The sequence below is a fragment of the Melopsittacus undulatus genome, chromosome 9 (genome assembly GCF_012275295.1).
Source record: "Melopsittacus undulatus isolate bMelUnd1 chromosome 9, bMelUnd1.mat.Z, whole genome shotgun sequence".
Taxonomy (NCBI): Eukaryota; Metazoa; Chordata; class Aves; order Psittaciformes; family Psittaculidae; genus Melopsittacus; species Melopsittacus undulatus.
In genome coordinates this window covers 25,501,444-25,518,352 of record NC_047535.1, presented here as the reverse complement: position 1 = coordinate 25,518,352, position 16,909 = coordinate 25,501,444, and the positions used below count along the sequence as shown (strand labels likewise).

Sequence of the window (16,909 nt, the reverse complement as noted above, 5' to 3'; positions counted from 1 at the left end):
GCCCTTGTAGCTCTGCAGCCAAGGCACCATTCCCTGTTTGTGTGGCTCTCAGCCAGTAACTCAGGAGGTCCTACTGGAACCCTTGGGTTTAGCAAAAGGCTATAAAAATGGAGATGTAGTGGGCTTAGAGAAATACAAAAGAATGTGTTATTTCACATAATGAATAACTAAATGGTGGAACTCACTGCTGGAGGATGTGGGAGGCCAAAAGTATAAATTAATTCCATTAATTATGGATAGGTCAGTTGTGAACTGTTAACCACAAGTTCACATATAACCTGTGGTTCCACCTTGTTTCTGCTGGAGGATTTCCATCCAGCTTCTACTGGCAAGTTCCCTGTCCTGGGGTGCTTACCCTGCAGGTACTGTCTCCTGTGTCCTTACTTTAAAATAAGGTTAAATATATGCCAGCTAGTCAGAACTTATTTGAATATGCTTATTTGAATGGAAAATAACATGTTTGTGTCTGACTGCTGCAGATTCATAGTTTAATTTATGTCTTTAATCCTTTGATAGCAATTATCCATCATTTTCATTATCCTGGGCATGGATTGGTAGAGGAAGTTGTGCCAGAAGTTGTATAGGCATGGAAACATAACAGTCCTTGTTTGGGTGCTGGTATTATCAGGTGAGAGTTTAAGAGAATGATAGAAATGGTTGTAAGAAAATAACTACTAAATGTTAGTTTGTAGAATGGACAGTCAAGTCACCATGAGTATTTTTTGCTGCAGAATAGTAAGCATTATAGTAAGCATCAAACTATGTTATTTGCTTGAAAGTATATAAGATAATCCTTTACATAAAAGCTTTCCTTGAACAAAGTTGATGTAGCCCATTATGCTATCTCTTGCAATGGACCCATGAGGATTCCTGGGGGAATATAAGTTGTCTCTTGAACTCTTTGGGTGGCCAGGTATTTTCAGCTGTGGTGATCTCCCAAGGTCTGTGTGGCTTTCTATGTTCAGAAATCCTCAGTGAATTTCCCTTCCATGTAGTTTTCTGATCTCTAGAACCCATGAAGACTTACAGTATCCCCAACACCTCTTGGCAACAAGTTTCACAGGTCTGTGAATTGTATCAGGAGGAACTACATCCTTTCATTCCTTTGGAGCTGGATCCCTAGAAAATTTATCTGATCATTCAAAAGTTCCTGCACTGGAAGTAACAGTGAACAAAGTATTCTTACTCTTATTTAACTTCTCATTCATGACTTGTAAAACTGCACTGACATGTCTCCTCAGCTGAAGAGGCCACTCAGTCTGTTCTCGTACAGAATCACAGTAAAGCTGAGGCTGTCAGGCACCTTAGGAGATCTTCTAGTCCAACCTCATTTCCCAAAGCTCAGGATAATAGAATTAGAATAGGTTGGAAAAGACATTTAAGATCATTTAGTCTAACTGTAAACCAATGCTGCCAAGTCCACCAAAGACCATGTCCAACATCTCCAAGGATGAAGAGAAGACACTGGTTCCCTCTCTTGTAACATATTACAATCCTTGGAGTCTTCTCTAGTCTGAGCAATCCCAGCTCTCTCAATTACTCCTCGCATGTTAAATGCAACAGTCCCTTTAATCATATTTGTAGTCTTTCACTGGACTAACTCCAGGAAGTCTATGTCTCTTGTGAACTGGGACTCCAGCACTGGACACAGTAATATAAACCTGTCTCGACAGTGCTTGGCATAGAAAAAGGATCACCCATCTCCCTGAACAGGCTGGTAAAGCGCTTCCTCATTCTTAGTCCAGCATGCTGTTGGTTTTCTTTGCCCCAAGGGCACACTGTGGGCACATGGTCAGCTTGTCCCCTCGCACCTTGCAGCAGGCTGTCCCCTACTCTGTATGGATGTACTTCTTTTTTAACGATCATCTTGGCTACTCTGACCAGCTTTTGTGTCACATTTGCTGTGCCAGCAAAGGCACACGTTGTTTGTTGTAGTATTCCATTGCTGACCTCCCTCTGCGTAAAAATTATTCCTTTACTCTGATCTGATGTTTCCTATCTTATAATTTCTTTTTCCAGCAATGACTTTCTTTCTCAAACCACAGATGCTTAGTTTCCTAAAGAGCTTTTGGTGGCAGATTTTTCCAAAATGCATTTGAAAATCAGAATAGACTTACATCACCTTCAACCACATGGGTGCTGACCACTTCCAAAACAGGTAGGAATGTCCTGGTTTTGGCTGGGATAGAGTAAATTTTCTTCCTATTAGCTGGAACAGTGCTATGGCTTAGATTTAGTCTGATAATAGAATTGATAAAACACTGATGTTTGAGTTGTAGCTCAGCAGAGCTGACCTAACCAAGTGTCTCAGGCTCAGTATAGACAATGGGGGATGACAGTATAGACACATATATATGAACTGGCCAGAGGGATATTCCAGACCGCACACTCAGTATAGATACTGTGGGATGGCAGGGGGTAGCAGTCACTGCTCGGGGATGGCCTGAGCATTGGTCAGCGGTTGTGGGAGATCACTTGCCTGTCTTGGGGCTTGTTCCTCTCTCTCTTAATTTCTTTTATTAGTATTGGTTTTGTTGTTATTATATTTTTCTTTATTTCAATTATTAAGTTGTTCTTATCTTAGCCCATGGGATTTTACCTTTTTTTCCTCAGTTCTCCCACCCCACCGGGGCAGTGAAGGGAGTGAGCTAGAGGCTGCCTGCAACTTAGTTGGGCTGGGGATAAACCATGACAAAGAGCAATAACCTCTTGATTGAAGTTGATTCTGCAGTTTCTAAGCTTCACCAGCAGCTTCTTTAATGTTTTGAATGCCAAGAGTAGAAAGAACAGAAGTGGCAGAGGGAACAGGCTCTGGAAGCAGAGATGAATTCTGTGCTGGTAATGCTACAGAAAATTGATTGGTTTCTTAATTTTGTAAGTGCAGCTGCCAGTGGCACAATTCCAGCAGCTGGGCCAGAATCCAATGTTGAGGTGCCCACCTGCAGCTCTGCGCCAAAGTAGTTGAGAAGGGGAAATATATTCTTCACCTCTGGCAAGTCAACACGGCAGACTTCTGCCTCATTTGTCTTTGGGCTTTTATGTTTCTGGCAGTGGCTGGAGAACGGCAGTGCTGGGGGTTAGGAAGCTGTGCTTTTATGACTGCTACTCTGCTTTCCATGAAGAGTCAATAGAGACACATCATTTTCAGCACAATCACCTGCTGACTGTAGCCACTGAAAAAGAGGTTGCTACAAGTACGCTACTGCCATGGTCTCAAGTACCTCGGGAGGTCCACTTCTGCCTGATTTTACAGTCTGCCTGCCTCTGAGTTACAGGTTTACATACACACAGGTTACTATACTAACTGTTGGTTAGTAGAGTATTCAAGAATGAGGAAATGCTTCTTTCAAGAAATCTAGCCTCTATTTTAAGAGTGGTTCATATGCAGTTCAATATGACTATGTCAGTTATTTTTACCTATTTTTAATGTGTGTTCTAGTTATTGCTACTTATGAATAATATATGGCACTAAGTTACTTCAATACATCCAAAACCTTTGGATCAGCATTTTATAGTAACAGCTCTTTAAGTAATGTCACATATACAGCACACAGTATCCTCCTTCTCAGTCAAACTTTGCTTCAGTTCGGGCTTACGTATCATTTTAGCATTCATCACTGGGCACTCGGACAGTGTCTAAGTTGCAGAAATGAATGAGATCCCCTTTACTGTCAGGGTTAAGCTGTTTTCAGTAAAAGGAAGAATTCAAGCTCAAATAATCGTCATCCTTCGGTAAATGTATTCTCTTCTGTTTCAAAGATAAGTATTCCTAAGAAGATTGCTCAAAAATAATTCTTGAGAATTACTAATTTTAATGACGTTAGATTAAATAGCATTTAACCTCATGTTATTTACCATAAATACAGTTTATTTCTAAATGAAGTCTATTCTTTGGATAATAATTCAGGACAAAAACTTTTACCCTTTTTTAAATATATGCAATCAGGGTTGCATAGTACTGTTAACACCTGCATTGTTCCTCAGGGTTTAAGGATGCTGAATGAGAATCTTAAAGAAGTAACAGCAGTCAACAGAAAAGCTGTCAGAGAAAGATTTCTTTGATCACTGATACTGCAGTTGAGCAGCTCTGTAATAGCAATTAGGTGTTCTCAAAATGAGAAGATACGGGGTCCTACCACACTTGCTTAAACTCTTGCCTCTCCCTCCCCCTGAAAACCTAATTCCCAAACCAACCCCAGAGCCCTGTTTTCTACTTTTTTTTTTTAAATTTAGTGTAAACAGAATATTTGAAGAAAAAAAAAGACCTTAAAAACATGTTGGTTTGGATTCAGAATACTCTGGAAATCAGTCAGGGTGCCCTCTCTCATCTATTCCTCTATGCAAGGCAGTGTAAACACTTGGAAACTCCTCTGGCTGTCCATATAGTGTATGTGGGAGCAGCCAAATATCTCATTCTGAGAGCATTTGGTCATGGTGTCTTAGTAAAGAGGGGCACTAATCAATACCCTCAGTTTAGAACTAGTGACCTGCACTTCCTCCATTTGCATCTCTCTATTATTCATAGAAATTACACTAAGCATGCCCCAACTCCCAAGCAGCCCCCAAAAGGACCTGTTAAAGCCTAGTGTCTCTAGGAGGCTGAAAACATGCTATTGAAATAAGAACAAAAGGCAGCGGCTACTTTTTGGTCCATTTCTTGTCACATATAAAATGAAAAAACAAATTAACGTTTCCAAAAGCCTGAAGCTTTGTGTAGTGTGAGTGTACAAGAAAGCAAAACTCTTGATGCTTTTAAGGCATGCTGTAAGAGAGTTGTACCTCACAACTGGAGCATGTGGATGCTCCAGCAGTTAATGGCTTCACCTTCCCAGGATGCTGAACAGCTTTCACTCAGCAAGAGCTGTCAGAACAAGCCGGCTTGGTCACAAAGGCAGGATGCAGCCCATCCTGCTGACATAAACTCCATGTACACTTGGTATGCAGTGACAGGGAATACATCAGTGAAAAAAGTCAATGCTGCACCCAAGATATTGGGACTTGGTATTTTTGCCTCTTATCAGTACCTTTTTAAAAGATTTCCCACCTGCCAGATTCCCAGATTGAAGCTATCAGTGAAGATACCGGTGAAGGCCATTTTCATGTCTTACCATTCATACACCAAAAAACTGTTCCAGCTACTCAGTGACTTTTCCTCCATCCCCCACCCCCCGAAATCATATTCATCAATAGGGACATAAATATATTTAGATGAGTAATATCTCTTGAATGTTTTGTGTATCTTATCCTGTCAGCCCTCTCCTTATCTTATGCTCCAGAGCTAAAGTAATAGAACACTTGTATATATTTCCAGGGAAAATTCTATGTGGTGAGACAACTCTCTCCTTACATGTGTTCTAGGCAACTGTTGTAACTATTGGCTGTAAATGCAGACTTGAAAGTTTTATCATAAAGGCAGTTCAGAGAAGTTCTTGGGCTCATGAATACCACTGTAGATGGAATTCTTCCTTTGGCACAGTTGGAATGTTAGGGAAGTACAACAGTACTTTGTGGCCACTAGTTTTGGAATCATGCCAGAGCAGTCAAGCTATCTCCCAAGTTTTGGGTTAAGGAGGTCAGGAAAGTAAACCAGTCTCCTAGCAAACATTATTTCAGTCATGAAAAGCAGTCAGAGCGAGTGAAAGAATTCTTTCTCCAAATCCCAGAAGGAACCTCAGTATGCTTTGCTCCAGCACCTGACTTTCAACATTGGCTGGCAACACAGAAACATACTACTAGTGTGGCTTCTGTATTGAGGAAGGTCCCGTTCCATTTGAGCAGGGTGGTACTTGGCTAACAATTATGCCTCGGAAAATTAGCATTTAAATATGTGTAAAGTAACTGAGCTATGGTGTTGGTCTCCAAAGGCAGCAATGAATAAACAAACCTTCAAGTATTTAGGTCCTTCTCCCCCTCAGCTCACTATTCTCATAATGAATATACTGTATTCATCCCGTCTGTAAGTAACATTAGCAGAAGGTAGGAGAGAGACTGCCTAGCAACCCACAGAGATCCCAAAGAGAGGTGGAAGGGAAGTGATTTTCATGTAATTATTCACTGCCACAAAAGCTGTTGTCAGGTAGACACTAGAAACATAGCTGGTTTATTATTCGCCTAACCTACTTTTAATCATTTGAGAATCACTACTATTAAAGAGTGGGGGAAAAAGCTTAATTCAGCCATTTTCTGCCTGGCCGTTTAAGTTGTGTTTTCCTGCTCTAATGAAGGCTGTGCTTTCAGAAGCTGTGTTGTTTCAAAACCCCTGCGTAGTAAACTTCAGACACAAACTAAGCCCTGTATCCAACTCACCATTTTTTTTGCTGCTTCTCCACAATACAGAGTTCATATTTTGTTTTGGTTTGGTTTCCATTTAATGACATTACCATTATGTTGAGCGGGTAACACAGTGATTTGATTTTCTGTTCTTTCTTACTCCTTTTTCTGTTTTTTTTCTTCTTCTTTTTTTCCCAAGAAGGCATCTGGGGACAGGGGCAGGGCATAAAGAGCTTATTTACTTTAGGTAACACAGTTGGTGCCAGCGTGCTTGGATCCAGCAGGGTTTTTACTTCACTTTCCTGAACAAAGGACCCCAGGTTTGCCCTCAGCCATGATTCCTGGGAGTTGACTGAGGCCTCACGGAGATAACAGAGGGATATTGCAGCACTACTCTTTCCATCTGGATAAGCCTGGAGGAGTTGTGCGTCCCTTATAAAACATCATGCTAAGCTCTCATTTACATTGATGAGTGTCTGAACCTTTGCCACTTTCAAGTAGCCTGAGTACATGGCCATTTTCAGTGGACAGTCGGATTTATATCCTGATTTTCCTACATCACACTTCTAGCATAAGTTCAATAAATTTAGATTGGATAACTCTGGACATGGGAAGTCTTCTTTCAAAGGAGCATATTTAATGGAAGTATACCAAAAGTATGCTGAACTACTACTGAAAGTATATTTGTTGAGGCAGAGTCCTTCAGAATGGTTTATCATGAGGGTTGTCATATAAGTTCTCAGCTTTAACTTGTGTCTTTAGCTAAAGTAATACTCTGCTTTAAAATTGCATTCAGACAGTCTGTTTTGCCCATTGGTTGTGCCAAGATTTCACTTCCAAGTGGGAAGCCAGATTTTCCTAGTCAGCAAAATCTTTTCATTGTGACCCCTGGGATTAACAAGTTTAATTTTGTGAAACATCTTTTTGTCTGATCTCTGAATAAATGTGTCTTTTTTTAATTAACTCTGTGCTGATACTTTTATAAATTAACCATATACCAAGATCACACAATCAGTTTTTTTTTACCATTTTATAGCCAAACACAAAAACTGAGCAATTACAATAACTGTGTTGATGATGTGGGAAAATTAAAATAATAATCTATTCCTCCCTGTATGATTTTGTCTGCAGGATTCATAGGAATAAGATATGTATAGTCAGAAGAAAGAGCAAAATGAATGCAAGGAATGGATTTATACACTTCAAATGTCTGCATCTTTGAGTGTTTGGGTTGGTTTTGAGATAGACTGGTACTTTGAACTGAACTCTGTGTTTTGTGCAGTTGAATAGCACGGATGTTCAGCTAATATTGATGTTAGCAGCTATTGAAGAAAGAAACTCGGTTGATTGCCAGAGAGTGACTAGAGAATAAATTAAATCTGTTTAATTCTGGGTTTCATGCCTTTGAACAGAGATTTCAATTGAGGACAGGTCCAGAGTGTAATGAAGCACTTTTTGCACCAGGATCTAGGCACTGCATGATCCTGCTCACAAAGGCCTCCAGGGCTGATAAAGATGCTTTGGCCTCTTCTCCATCCATTTGATAAAGCATTCTGCATTGAAACTGGAACTGTCTTTTAGGTGTCTTTTAAGGCATGCTGGAGCATGTGGATGCTCCAGCAGTTAATGGCTTCACTGTCTTTTAGGTGGGGTGTTGTGTCAATGTATAGCATTCTGCATCCTGTTTAGCAAGGGAAGAACAGAGGAAGTGTCAGAAAAGAAGCTGCCACACATATACCTGTTGCTTTCCCTCCAGTGTATCTATATCCAGCCATCACACAACAGGCTAGTTATCCTGGTGTTCTCTCCTGCTATTCTCAGCTATGCTACACCATGCCAAGTGTAATAGTTTGAGATGTAGTTGAATGTTTTTCATAATGAGAAAACCAGAAAAAAATTACTCGAATTGGAATAAGATCAAAGGTAAAATGCTCAGTGTCCACCACTGCCTATTCTGTGTTTTTTCTTAGAAGATACATTCATATATACATAAAAATGTAACTTGTAGCAGAGGAATGTAATAGCAATGTAAGAAACATTCTGGGAATTACTGTCACAGTTGCACATTAACCTATACTGTGTAGGCACACTTCAGTAGTTTCCTGGTGTCTCCAAAAGCTCATCTGGGTGATAATATTGTCATTTGTTTAAGAGACCTGGGATCTAAGAATGGAAAAAAGAGTCTTGTAAATGAAAACTGGTAAAGCTCTCTGCCTTGGAAACTTCAGGCTATTGTTTTCTGTGGGGTTACAGCAGGAAGGGCAGCTTGGTTTTTCACTGCAGCTCCTACTCAGGTGATTATGTTAGCTAGTAACTGAAAGCTGTCCTTAATGGTGAAATGATAGAAAAGACTTACACAGACTACCTGAGATGAAAGGACAAGGTGAAATAGAGACTGGCTATTTCCCAGAGTTGTTAGAGACTGCATTTTTTTAATCATATTTTGCTCATTGTAAATTTTAGGTCTTCCTACAGATTTATGTCAAATTATGAGAGCAGTTCTGACCTGCTGTAGCAATGCTTGTAGCTCTAGTTGGCAGAGGTCCCTTAAACTCTCTCACGTAACGCAGTTGGCAGGACAGAAGCCAAGGTTAGGGGGATTGCTGGCAGATTCCTCTGAAATGGTTTGATTCTCCAACAGCTTCTGTTAGTGCTCGTAATTAAACGTGTTGCTAATTCCCTCATATCTGTTGGGGTTCTCTTCACGTATGGGTACTACTTCAAGACTGAGAACTAACATAGTTCCTTACAGTCCTGTCATGTCTAAACCTACATGACAATGAAAGAATGTACAGAAGTGGAAGCTAAGATCTTTACCCTGGCAACCATGGGTGAAGTCTGTGCCTGGCTTTCAGTCTTTGCTGTCCGTGTTCTCTCTCTTTTTTCATGCTGGGTGGCTTGGATGCAAAATGTACTTTGTGACTATAGATTTACAAGCCTGTGCTTTAGAAGCCAGCTTGAAAATGCTGAACCTTGTGCTCTAGTACAGGTAAAGATATTCCATAACTGACATGAGCTTTGCCATTTTCCACACTCTCCACAGACACTGAGAGAGACACTGGCATGTGAACATTAAACCTTTTAGGACAGGTAGGACTGAAACTGCAGTAATGCTCATATTGAAGTTTATTTGGCAACAGGTTGTTTTATTCAAGCATCCTCATTGTCACAAAAATCTGCAAGTGTTCTATGCCTTTACCTTGACATCTCAGTTATTAAATCCTGACAGCAAAGGCTTTATTTTTCAAATACTTATTTGAAACCAAGGGAAAACTGCTTTTTCAAATACAAACACTGCTGAGATTCATCAAAAGTTGTGAATAATTTAAATGGAAAGAAAATTCCAAAGTGATTGCTTATTCTCTGATAACAGAATAGGAAATAAATGACTATCAACATTTGGAACATCATGTTTTAAAGAGCGAGAGCAGCATTTAACTGGCCTGTAAGATCTCCCATGTTCTCAGAGTGCTTCATTATGATTGTCATTAACCACTCTAATTAAGGGTGCTTTGAGCTTTGCAGCTGAAGTGGGTGTTCAGTCTTCCTGTTAAGAGTGAAAATCAATGTGCATATTTATGCAGCTACCCCACTGGGATGCATATTTTAGCCAGTACTCAGACACCAATGGGAAATTAATTCCCTGATTTTGACAGAAATACTCAAGGAAGCAACCTTAAGTGTGGGGTACAAATTGCAGCAGCACTCACATGTTTATCATTTCCAGCAGATCTGTTATCTATAGACTATAGGAAAGGTCATGGAAAGACAGATATACAATATACACGTTTTGCTTAATGGAAGAATCCTCAGAGTGCTCAGCTGTTGCTCTTGTTATGGATGGAGAAATATGGATGCTGCAGATGTTCAAGATCAGCAGCTACATTGAGAACTCAAAGCTGTCATCTGAACCAAAGCACCCCAATGGTTTGGTACCATTAAGAAATCTGGCAAATACAATTTAGAAGATTACAAAAAGAGAACAGGTAACCTGTGGGTTTCTCTGCATTCACAAAGCCTGAATCTGTAATACATGGCCACCTAAAGCCTGCATTTAAGTCCAGATTAGTATCAAGAACACACAGCTACTACCTCAGCATCCATGTTGGTTCTGGGAGTTCAGAGAACAGTACCAGGGGAGGAGATCCTGATATCTCTCCTGCCACAGATCAGAGCCAGTTGTAATGACATCCTCAACATGGTTTTCTTGTTTCGTATACAGCTGTGAGCTTACTCTATAGTAGTTTTGTTCATTCCTGCTACTTCTCCTTGTGTGTAATTAGGCATATACTTGATCATCTACACACTGCCTGCTCTTCTGTTTGCTCTTTAGAGGTTTTCTGGGCTTCCTTGGTATAAATTTCATCCTGTCTTTCAGGCCTGTGCATGGTCTTTCTTACTTAGTTCCACTGTAACAACAGCACTAGTGCTGCACAGTCGTTACTCTCATTGATGGCTTAGAGCAGAGTTAAAAAATCACCCCCAGCCACAGCAGATGTGTGGATCAGCAGTTAGAAGTCTGCTGTCCCTGTGTGCAGCGGACTTGTGGGGATGCATGCACACAGCTGAGGCAGAGACAGGCATTTGAAGTATAGGAAGTGATTGAGATGATTTTTTTTTCCTATTTCCAGCATTATTTGAACAACAAGCTGAAAAATTAAGCCACAAACTGGTGTTTATCCCAAGAGTTTCTCTACCCATCCCACAGCCAAGATGTTCCGAGGCAGAAGCAGGATACTTGGCCAGGTCCTGTCTGCCTCCAGTGTCCATCCCAGAGACATGAGGTGCCTGGCTCTGCATGTGAACGTAGAACCTGCCACAAAGAGGATTTCCAAGTACCACATTTTTAACAGACCCTCACACTTTTGCTCACAAATGTCCTCAACATGCATTTTGGCCATCTCACATCTTTCCTATAGACAGAGACATGCACAATGAGACATTTCATTCATAGCTTCCTAGATGAGGTGTAAAATGAAGCTTTCCAAACTGAAAATAACTGCTTAATTATCCCACGTTCCCCAGACATGAAACGATTTTCTACTTTTTGAGTTACATTCCGCTGTTTGGCATGGCTCTAAAAGTCTGTGGAAGTCCCAGTTAAAGTCAGTTTATCCTTGGAGATGCTTCCTGCAGTCATGTGAGGATTCCATAATGGCTGTATACAGAAAAGATGTACAAAGAGTATGGAAAGTAAAGGGAAGGTACAAATTAGAGAAAAACCTGCAACTTCACAATAGCCCTTCAGGTGAGCAATGTTCATTTTCATTCCATGAATTAGGGAAACAATCAATGTCAACACATAACAGGTTTCCTCAAGGTCTCTGCTTTATCCAAGTACAGCATCAGCTGAGCCCATTTCAGGACAGGGATGCAGGATTTTGGTTTATACTTTTTCCTCATTGCTTGGCCCTGTAGATATACAGCACATCGTCCAGACCTTGGGCATCACAGAGAATGGCTCAGCCATTTCTGCACTGTGCATATACTGCATAAACATCAGTTACCCTGTTTTCAGTGTATGGCATGACCTCATCTTACTTGTGTAGAGAGATACATAGTGAGACTAAAATGAGAGGCCATCAGTCTGCTGGGGATTTTCAGTTTGAAGCTGTAGACCTGTGCTTTTATACTGTGGAGGGTTTTGGTGCTTTTGGGGTTTTTTCACTTATTCCAAACATGGTTTTTATGTATCTTAATTGCAACAGTGAATGCTCAGTAATTTTGTCCTTCTCTTTGGACACATGCTATTATTGTTAACTTCCCTTTGGAGACCTATTAAATTAGGATTGCCCAGCTAATGAACTTTTGAGAAAGGGCTGGTTTAAGGGATTTATGGATGTAACATCACATAGAAGCTTTACAGCAGAGACATGAAAAGAATCTAATTCTCTAGTGCAGTATTTTGTTGTCTTCACTACAGCACATCCCCCTTCTTCCTTCTTTATCCTTCATTCATTACATTTGCTACAATCATGGCAAAGAAAGAGGCAAGGGGTGCTCCATACAACAGGATCCTCTGTTTGACTAGCTCAATTCGTCTCCCTGGGCAGAGAAAGAATAGCCATGTAAATGAAGACTGTGTCCTAGACCTGGACCCAAGAAGGCCAAATTAAGATTACCCAGGCAGACTTAATATCTGGGTGTTGCTGGCTTTTGGGAGTTGGACTTTACAAAACAGGGCTTTCCATTAGTAGTAAAAGATGTTCTTGTTTATTCTGTTGTGTGCAGTTGTGTTTGTACCAGCATTAGTTATGAGCAGGACAGAGCTGAGACTGCTGCTGGTGACTAACAGTGTGAATCAGGAAAGCTGCAAAGTGAAGTGTGGGAAAGCTCAGATATGGGTATCAGGAGACAGACAGCTTTGCTGTTCCCCTTCCCACTCGAGCAATGGGAAGCAGAGAGACTGGCAGCCTCACTCCGTTATGCCTCATTTCTACCTGGGGAAGGCAGGGAGTGCTGCAGAGGTGAGGCTTGTTTACCTTGCCTTCTCCCTTTGGGAACAGAGCTTCATGGCATTGGCTCAGCTCCTTCTTCCCAGCCAGCAGGAATCATTTCTGTGCAGGAGTCAGAGCAGTAGCTGTGCTATTGTGTTCTGAGCTGGCTTTTGTGTTCCTCTGCTTTGCCCATGCTATTGCTAAAGTACTGCTGGGCCCAGCACGTCTGGGGAGTGGCTGTACCATGGGTGCAAAACATGGAAGCACAGTAGAAATAAAGAGACTGTCCTTTGGCATTTGGATTTTTTAAACATTAGGGTATAATAAACAGAGCATTTTTGCTGTAATTGTAATGTTTTGGCATGGAAACATTTTAAATATGAGATGAAAATAAGTAATAAGAAACACCTTCATCTTTTAAAGTACAATCTAATAGAAGACTATAACACGTTGTCAATGCCCAAATTTATGAATGCATACTAGTGAATTTCCTTAATTACCACTGACCAAAGGGTCTTCTAGGTAAAAGGTTTATAGGGCATGAACAGGGTGTTCTCTGGTACAGGTCCTTTCCCCTGGAATTTACTCATGCCAGAAGCCTATCAAGCCCCATCTCATTTCAGAAAGAAACATTCTTTTTGTCCCGCGCTCTCATCAGTGCTGGCTGCAGATCTCTTGGTTTGCAGCTTCCTGGCAGGGTTTTGTTTCTGTCCTTCAGAATTCCATTGTTGTGCAGAATTGTGCTACATTCATTCCATGTACTTGGACAGTGGTTCAACCTCCAGCATAAGCCAGGCAGTGCTAATTGAGCACTCAGAAATAACTGACAATGCTTTTGTTGCTGGGAGCCAGATGGTGACACCTGGATTTGTGAGCGGCATCCACAGCAGCCCATCCGTACCCACCAGAAGTTCTAATGAGAACAACTTCCCCTGGGGTACAGTCTGTGAATGACTGAGGCTGGGTATGAACTTAGACTAATAACAATTCATCCATCTCAAAGAATTCTCCAGACATAAATGGGTGCTGCAGTCCAATGCTGAACATCAAATGGGCACTAGCTGTTGGGGCAAGGAGGTGAAGTACTGATCTGTAATATCAACTGCATGGTTTTAAAACATTGATATGTCTAGGCTTGAGACAGAAATACAAGTTAGTCCAGCTCATGTTTTGCCAGCCAAAATCTACCTGTGGTTTCTAAATGTGTTTCCCTATTTCCCATTTCCTTGATCAGCTGTAGATGTTTTTGCCATTTCAGAAACCTGAAATTGGAACATTAACATTCATCACAAATTCAGCATTACTGGTTCTCTGAGTATGCAACCCAAGAATACCTACACTGGTTCTGTTATTCCATTCAGTAAGCAAAATGACTTCTTCATGTTTGGACATTGGCCCTTCAGTTCTGCTGGGATTTCTAGATTGATGTCATATAGTGCACCAAGGACAAAAGGGCTTTTCAGTCTCATTCAGCCTCTATAGAATATGTGAACATTTGCTTGCAGAACATGTTTCTCATAAGGTATTTGCCACTTTTTATGTTGAATCACAGTCAGATGTCATGGTCTTCAGAAGAGACTTTCTTACTTTGACAGAAATAGCATCCCTTATGGCCAGAATTCTGTCATTCTCTATGTAGGTACACAGGACCTCCAGAGGAGTGTGCTTGCTGTTGCTGTTCCTGTTCTCTCACACAGCTCTGAAGGTTCTCACTTCAGAGTAGTTTTTTTTTTGCCCCCGTTTCCAGCAGGACTTGCTGTCCAAGGAATAATCAGACTTGTGTGGAGCTGGCAAATGCCAACAGGAAAGGCTCTTGCTCATCTAAGTGCTGGACAATGCACTGCCACAATGGCTACTGCAGAACTTGAGATGGAAGGGAAGCGCAGATTCTCCCCATGCTGATCCAGTTCCCTAGCTTTTGTTTCTGTTTAAGAGGACTGTGCATTCTCAGTTGACCTATGCTACTTACAGCTTTTTGGGAGCTTCTGTTCTCGTTAAAGAGCCTGTCTGTCAAAAGGCTTTCTCTGGGCAGTTTTTTCCTTACCAAGTGGTGAAACTTTGAGATGTAACCAGCTGTGTCTTATTTGGTATGACAGCAAGGAAACCATTTAAGCCACTGATGCAAATCAAATGTGATCCTAATGTTACTCCTTAACAGAAACACTCTTAATACATCCAGAGACCAAGGTCCCGCTTCATCACATGTAAAACAAATACATCCCCTTCATATATTTATGAGTATTTGATTACTATTATTCATGAAATCATTACCTGCATTACCTCTTTCCTGCCTCAAACTTACAGTAGCTAATGGCTACACAGCTATTGCCCCAGGTTATCAGTCAGAGTTTTGTTACTCCTCTGAAAAGCACTTTGGTCTCTCTGCTTTAAAAAATCCAACCTTACAGAGTTCTTATCCCAGGAAATCAGGAGTCAGAATTTATTGGATTGGAAATAATAGTGCAGCTGTGTTGATGTGGGTTCTTCACATTGCTCTCGTGGCAAGATCAGGAGTTAAAAGGGTATATTCACTTCCAGTAATAACACACCCAGCCTGTTGTCAAATGAAATGAACTGGTTTGTTGGAGTATTTATGAAGTCAACAAAATTGCATGTTATATTAATGTTCTGAGCTTACTGTGAGGAGGATTATCGCACTGGGTCAGTTCATGCTTCCTGGTTTTTTTTTTTTCTTTTCTGATTTAGAATTCAGTATTTGCATCATTTCAGGATATAAGTGTTGCCATAATGCTATTGTAAAGCCATTTACTTGTTAAGCTTTGTACAACTTTTATTCATTAATTATACAGTGAGCAGAGCAACCAGATCCTAGTGCCTAACTGGGGCCATTAAGTACTGCTAAAAACCCTTTCCCTGGATAAATTGTCCCTTCTCTTTCCCCAGCTTAATCTGAATATCATCTATGAATGGCAGCTTTTGTCTTCAGGGTGTTTTTTTAACACTACATTTTTAAATCTGAATAAATAATGATGAAGTAAGAATGAGATAAATGCAGAAGATTGTGTTCCAATTGCTATTACTGACACCCTGTAGTGTTAATAAATCCATTAAAGAACTTACACTGGGTGAGGCTCTTTCTCCAGAAATCCTGTGTCTCTTTCTACGTAGGTTAGGTTGAACCTGTGAAGACCAGCTGAGTTACTCCTTGTTTGTGTCACTGGGAAAGGGAGAGCGATGTAACCCATGGCATATTTGTTTTGAGGCTGTGATGTATAACAGGTTTGCCAGACACTGTTTCCCTTCAGTTGTCTCTGCAGGTTTGCAGACAGGACAGGTGATTCCTTCCTGACCTTTTTTAGCCACTTGGTTTGTTTCTGTCTCCAGGTGTGGGTGGATGCTGGAACACAGATATTTTTCTCTTATGCGATCTGCTTGGGGTGCTTGACAGCCCTGGGAAGCTACAACAACTATAATAACAACTGCTACAGGTAATACCTTCCACACTTCACTTTTACATTTAGTTTTGGTGATGGAAACATCCACGTACTTCACTCAGAAGTACTTTTCCTTTTCCTTTAGCTATTTGCAGATAAGCACATGCTCAAGTTCTTGTAGAACAGAGATCTATAATGTTTCATGTAGTTGTTTCAGAGGAACTCTCATCCAAAACTCGTGTTTTCATCCCTTTTGACCATACCTGACCACAGCCACAAGCCACTCAATGCACACAGGCGTACACAATTGCATGTATAATATACAGAAGTTCATATATATATAATTGCATGTATGTACAATATTTGGTTGTATATGAAAATCTGCTTTAAAAAAAACCCTACAAAAAATTGTTATTAAAAGCCACCCGAGTTTGGTCTGAGTGTCCCTTTCAACCACAGTCGGCTGGCTCCTCACTAGAGCACAGAAGAAATGGAGAGCATTTAGTTGCTTATCTGTATAGAAATCAGTAAGGAAATTGCTAATGACTTCAACAGATTTTAGTGTTTCCTGAACCAATGTCACAAGGAGGTGACACACAGAATCCCCATTCAATTTCACCAGCCTCAGCAAGAACATGAGCACTACTTTTTTTCTTCTGTCACCAGTAGTTATGGAATCAGTTTTATTACTGTTCCACAGCTTCGAAGAGAAGGCAGTAAATGACAGTGTGATTATGCTGAGTCCATTCTGACCTCCAGACAGAGAATTAAGATTTAATTTTTCCATAAAGGAACAGTTACAATCCA

The 16,909-nt window shown here is 40.7% G+C and overlaps 1 protein-coding gene across 1 annotated transcript in view; it reads left to right on the top strand.

The window, feature by feature from the left end:
* Positions 1–16,909, top strand: part of SLC6A11 (solute carrier family 6 member 11) — an 89,145-nt gene that overhangs the window by 60,891 nt on the left and 11,345 nt on the right. Inside the window, exon 7 of the mRNA XM_005149380.1 lies at positions 16,053–16,156. Coding sequence (XP_005149437.1) covers positions 16,053–16,156 — 104 coding nt within the window. The remainder of the gene's footprint in view (positions 1–16,052; positions 16,157–16,909) is intronic.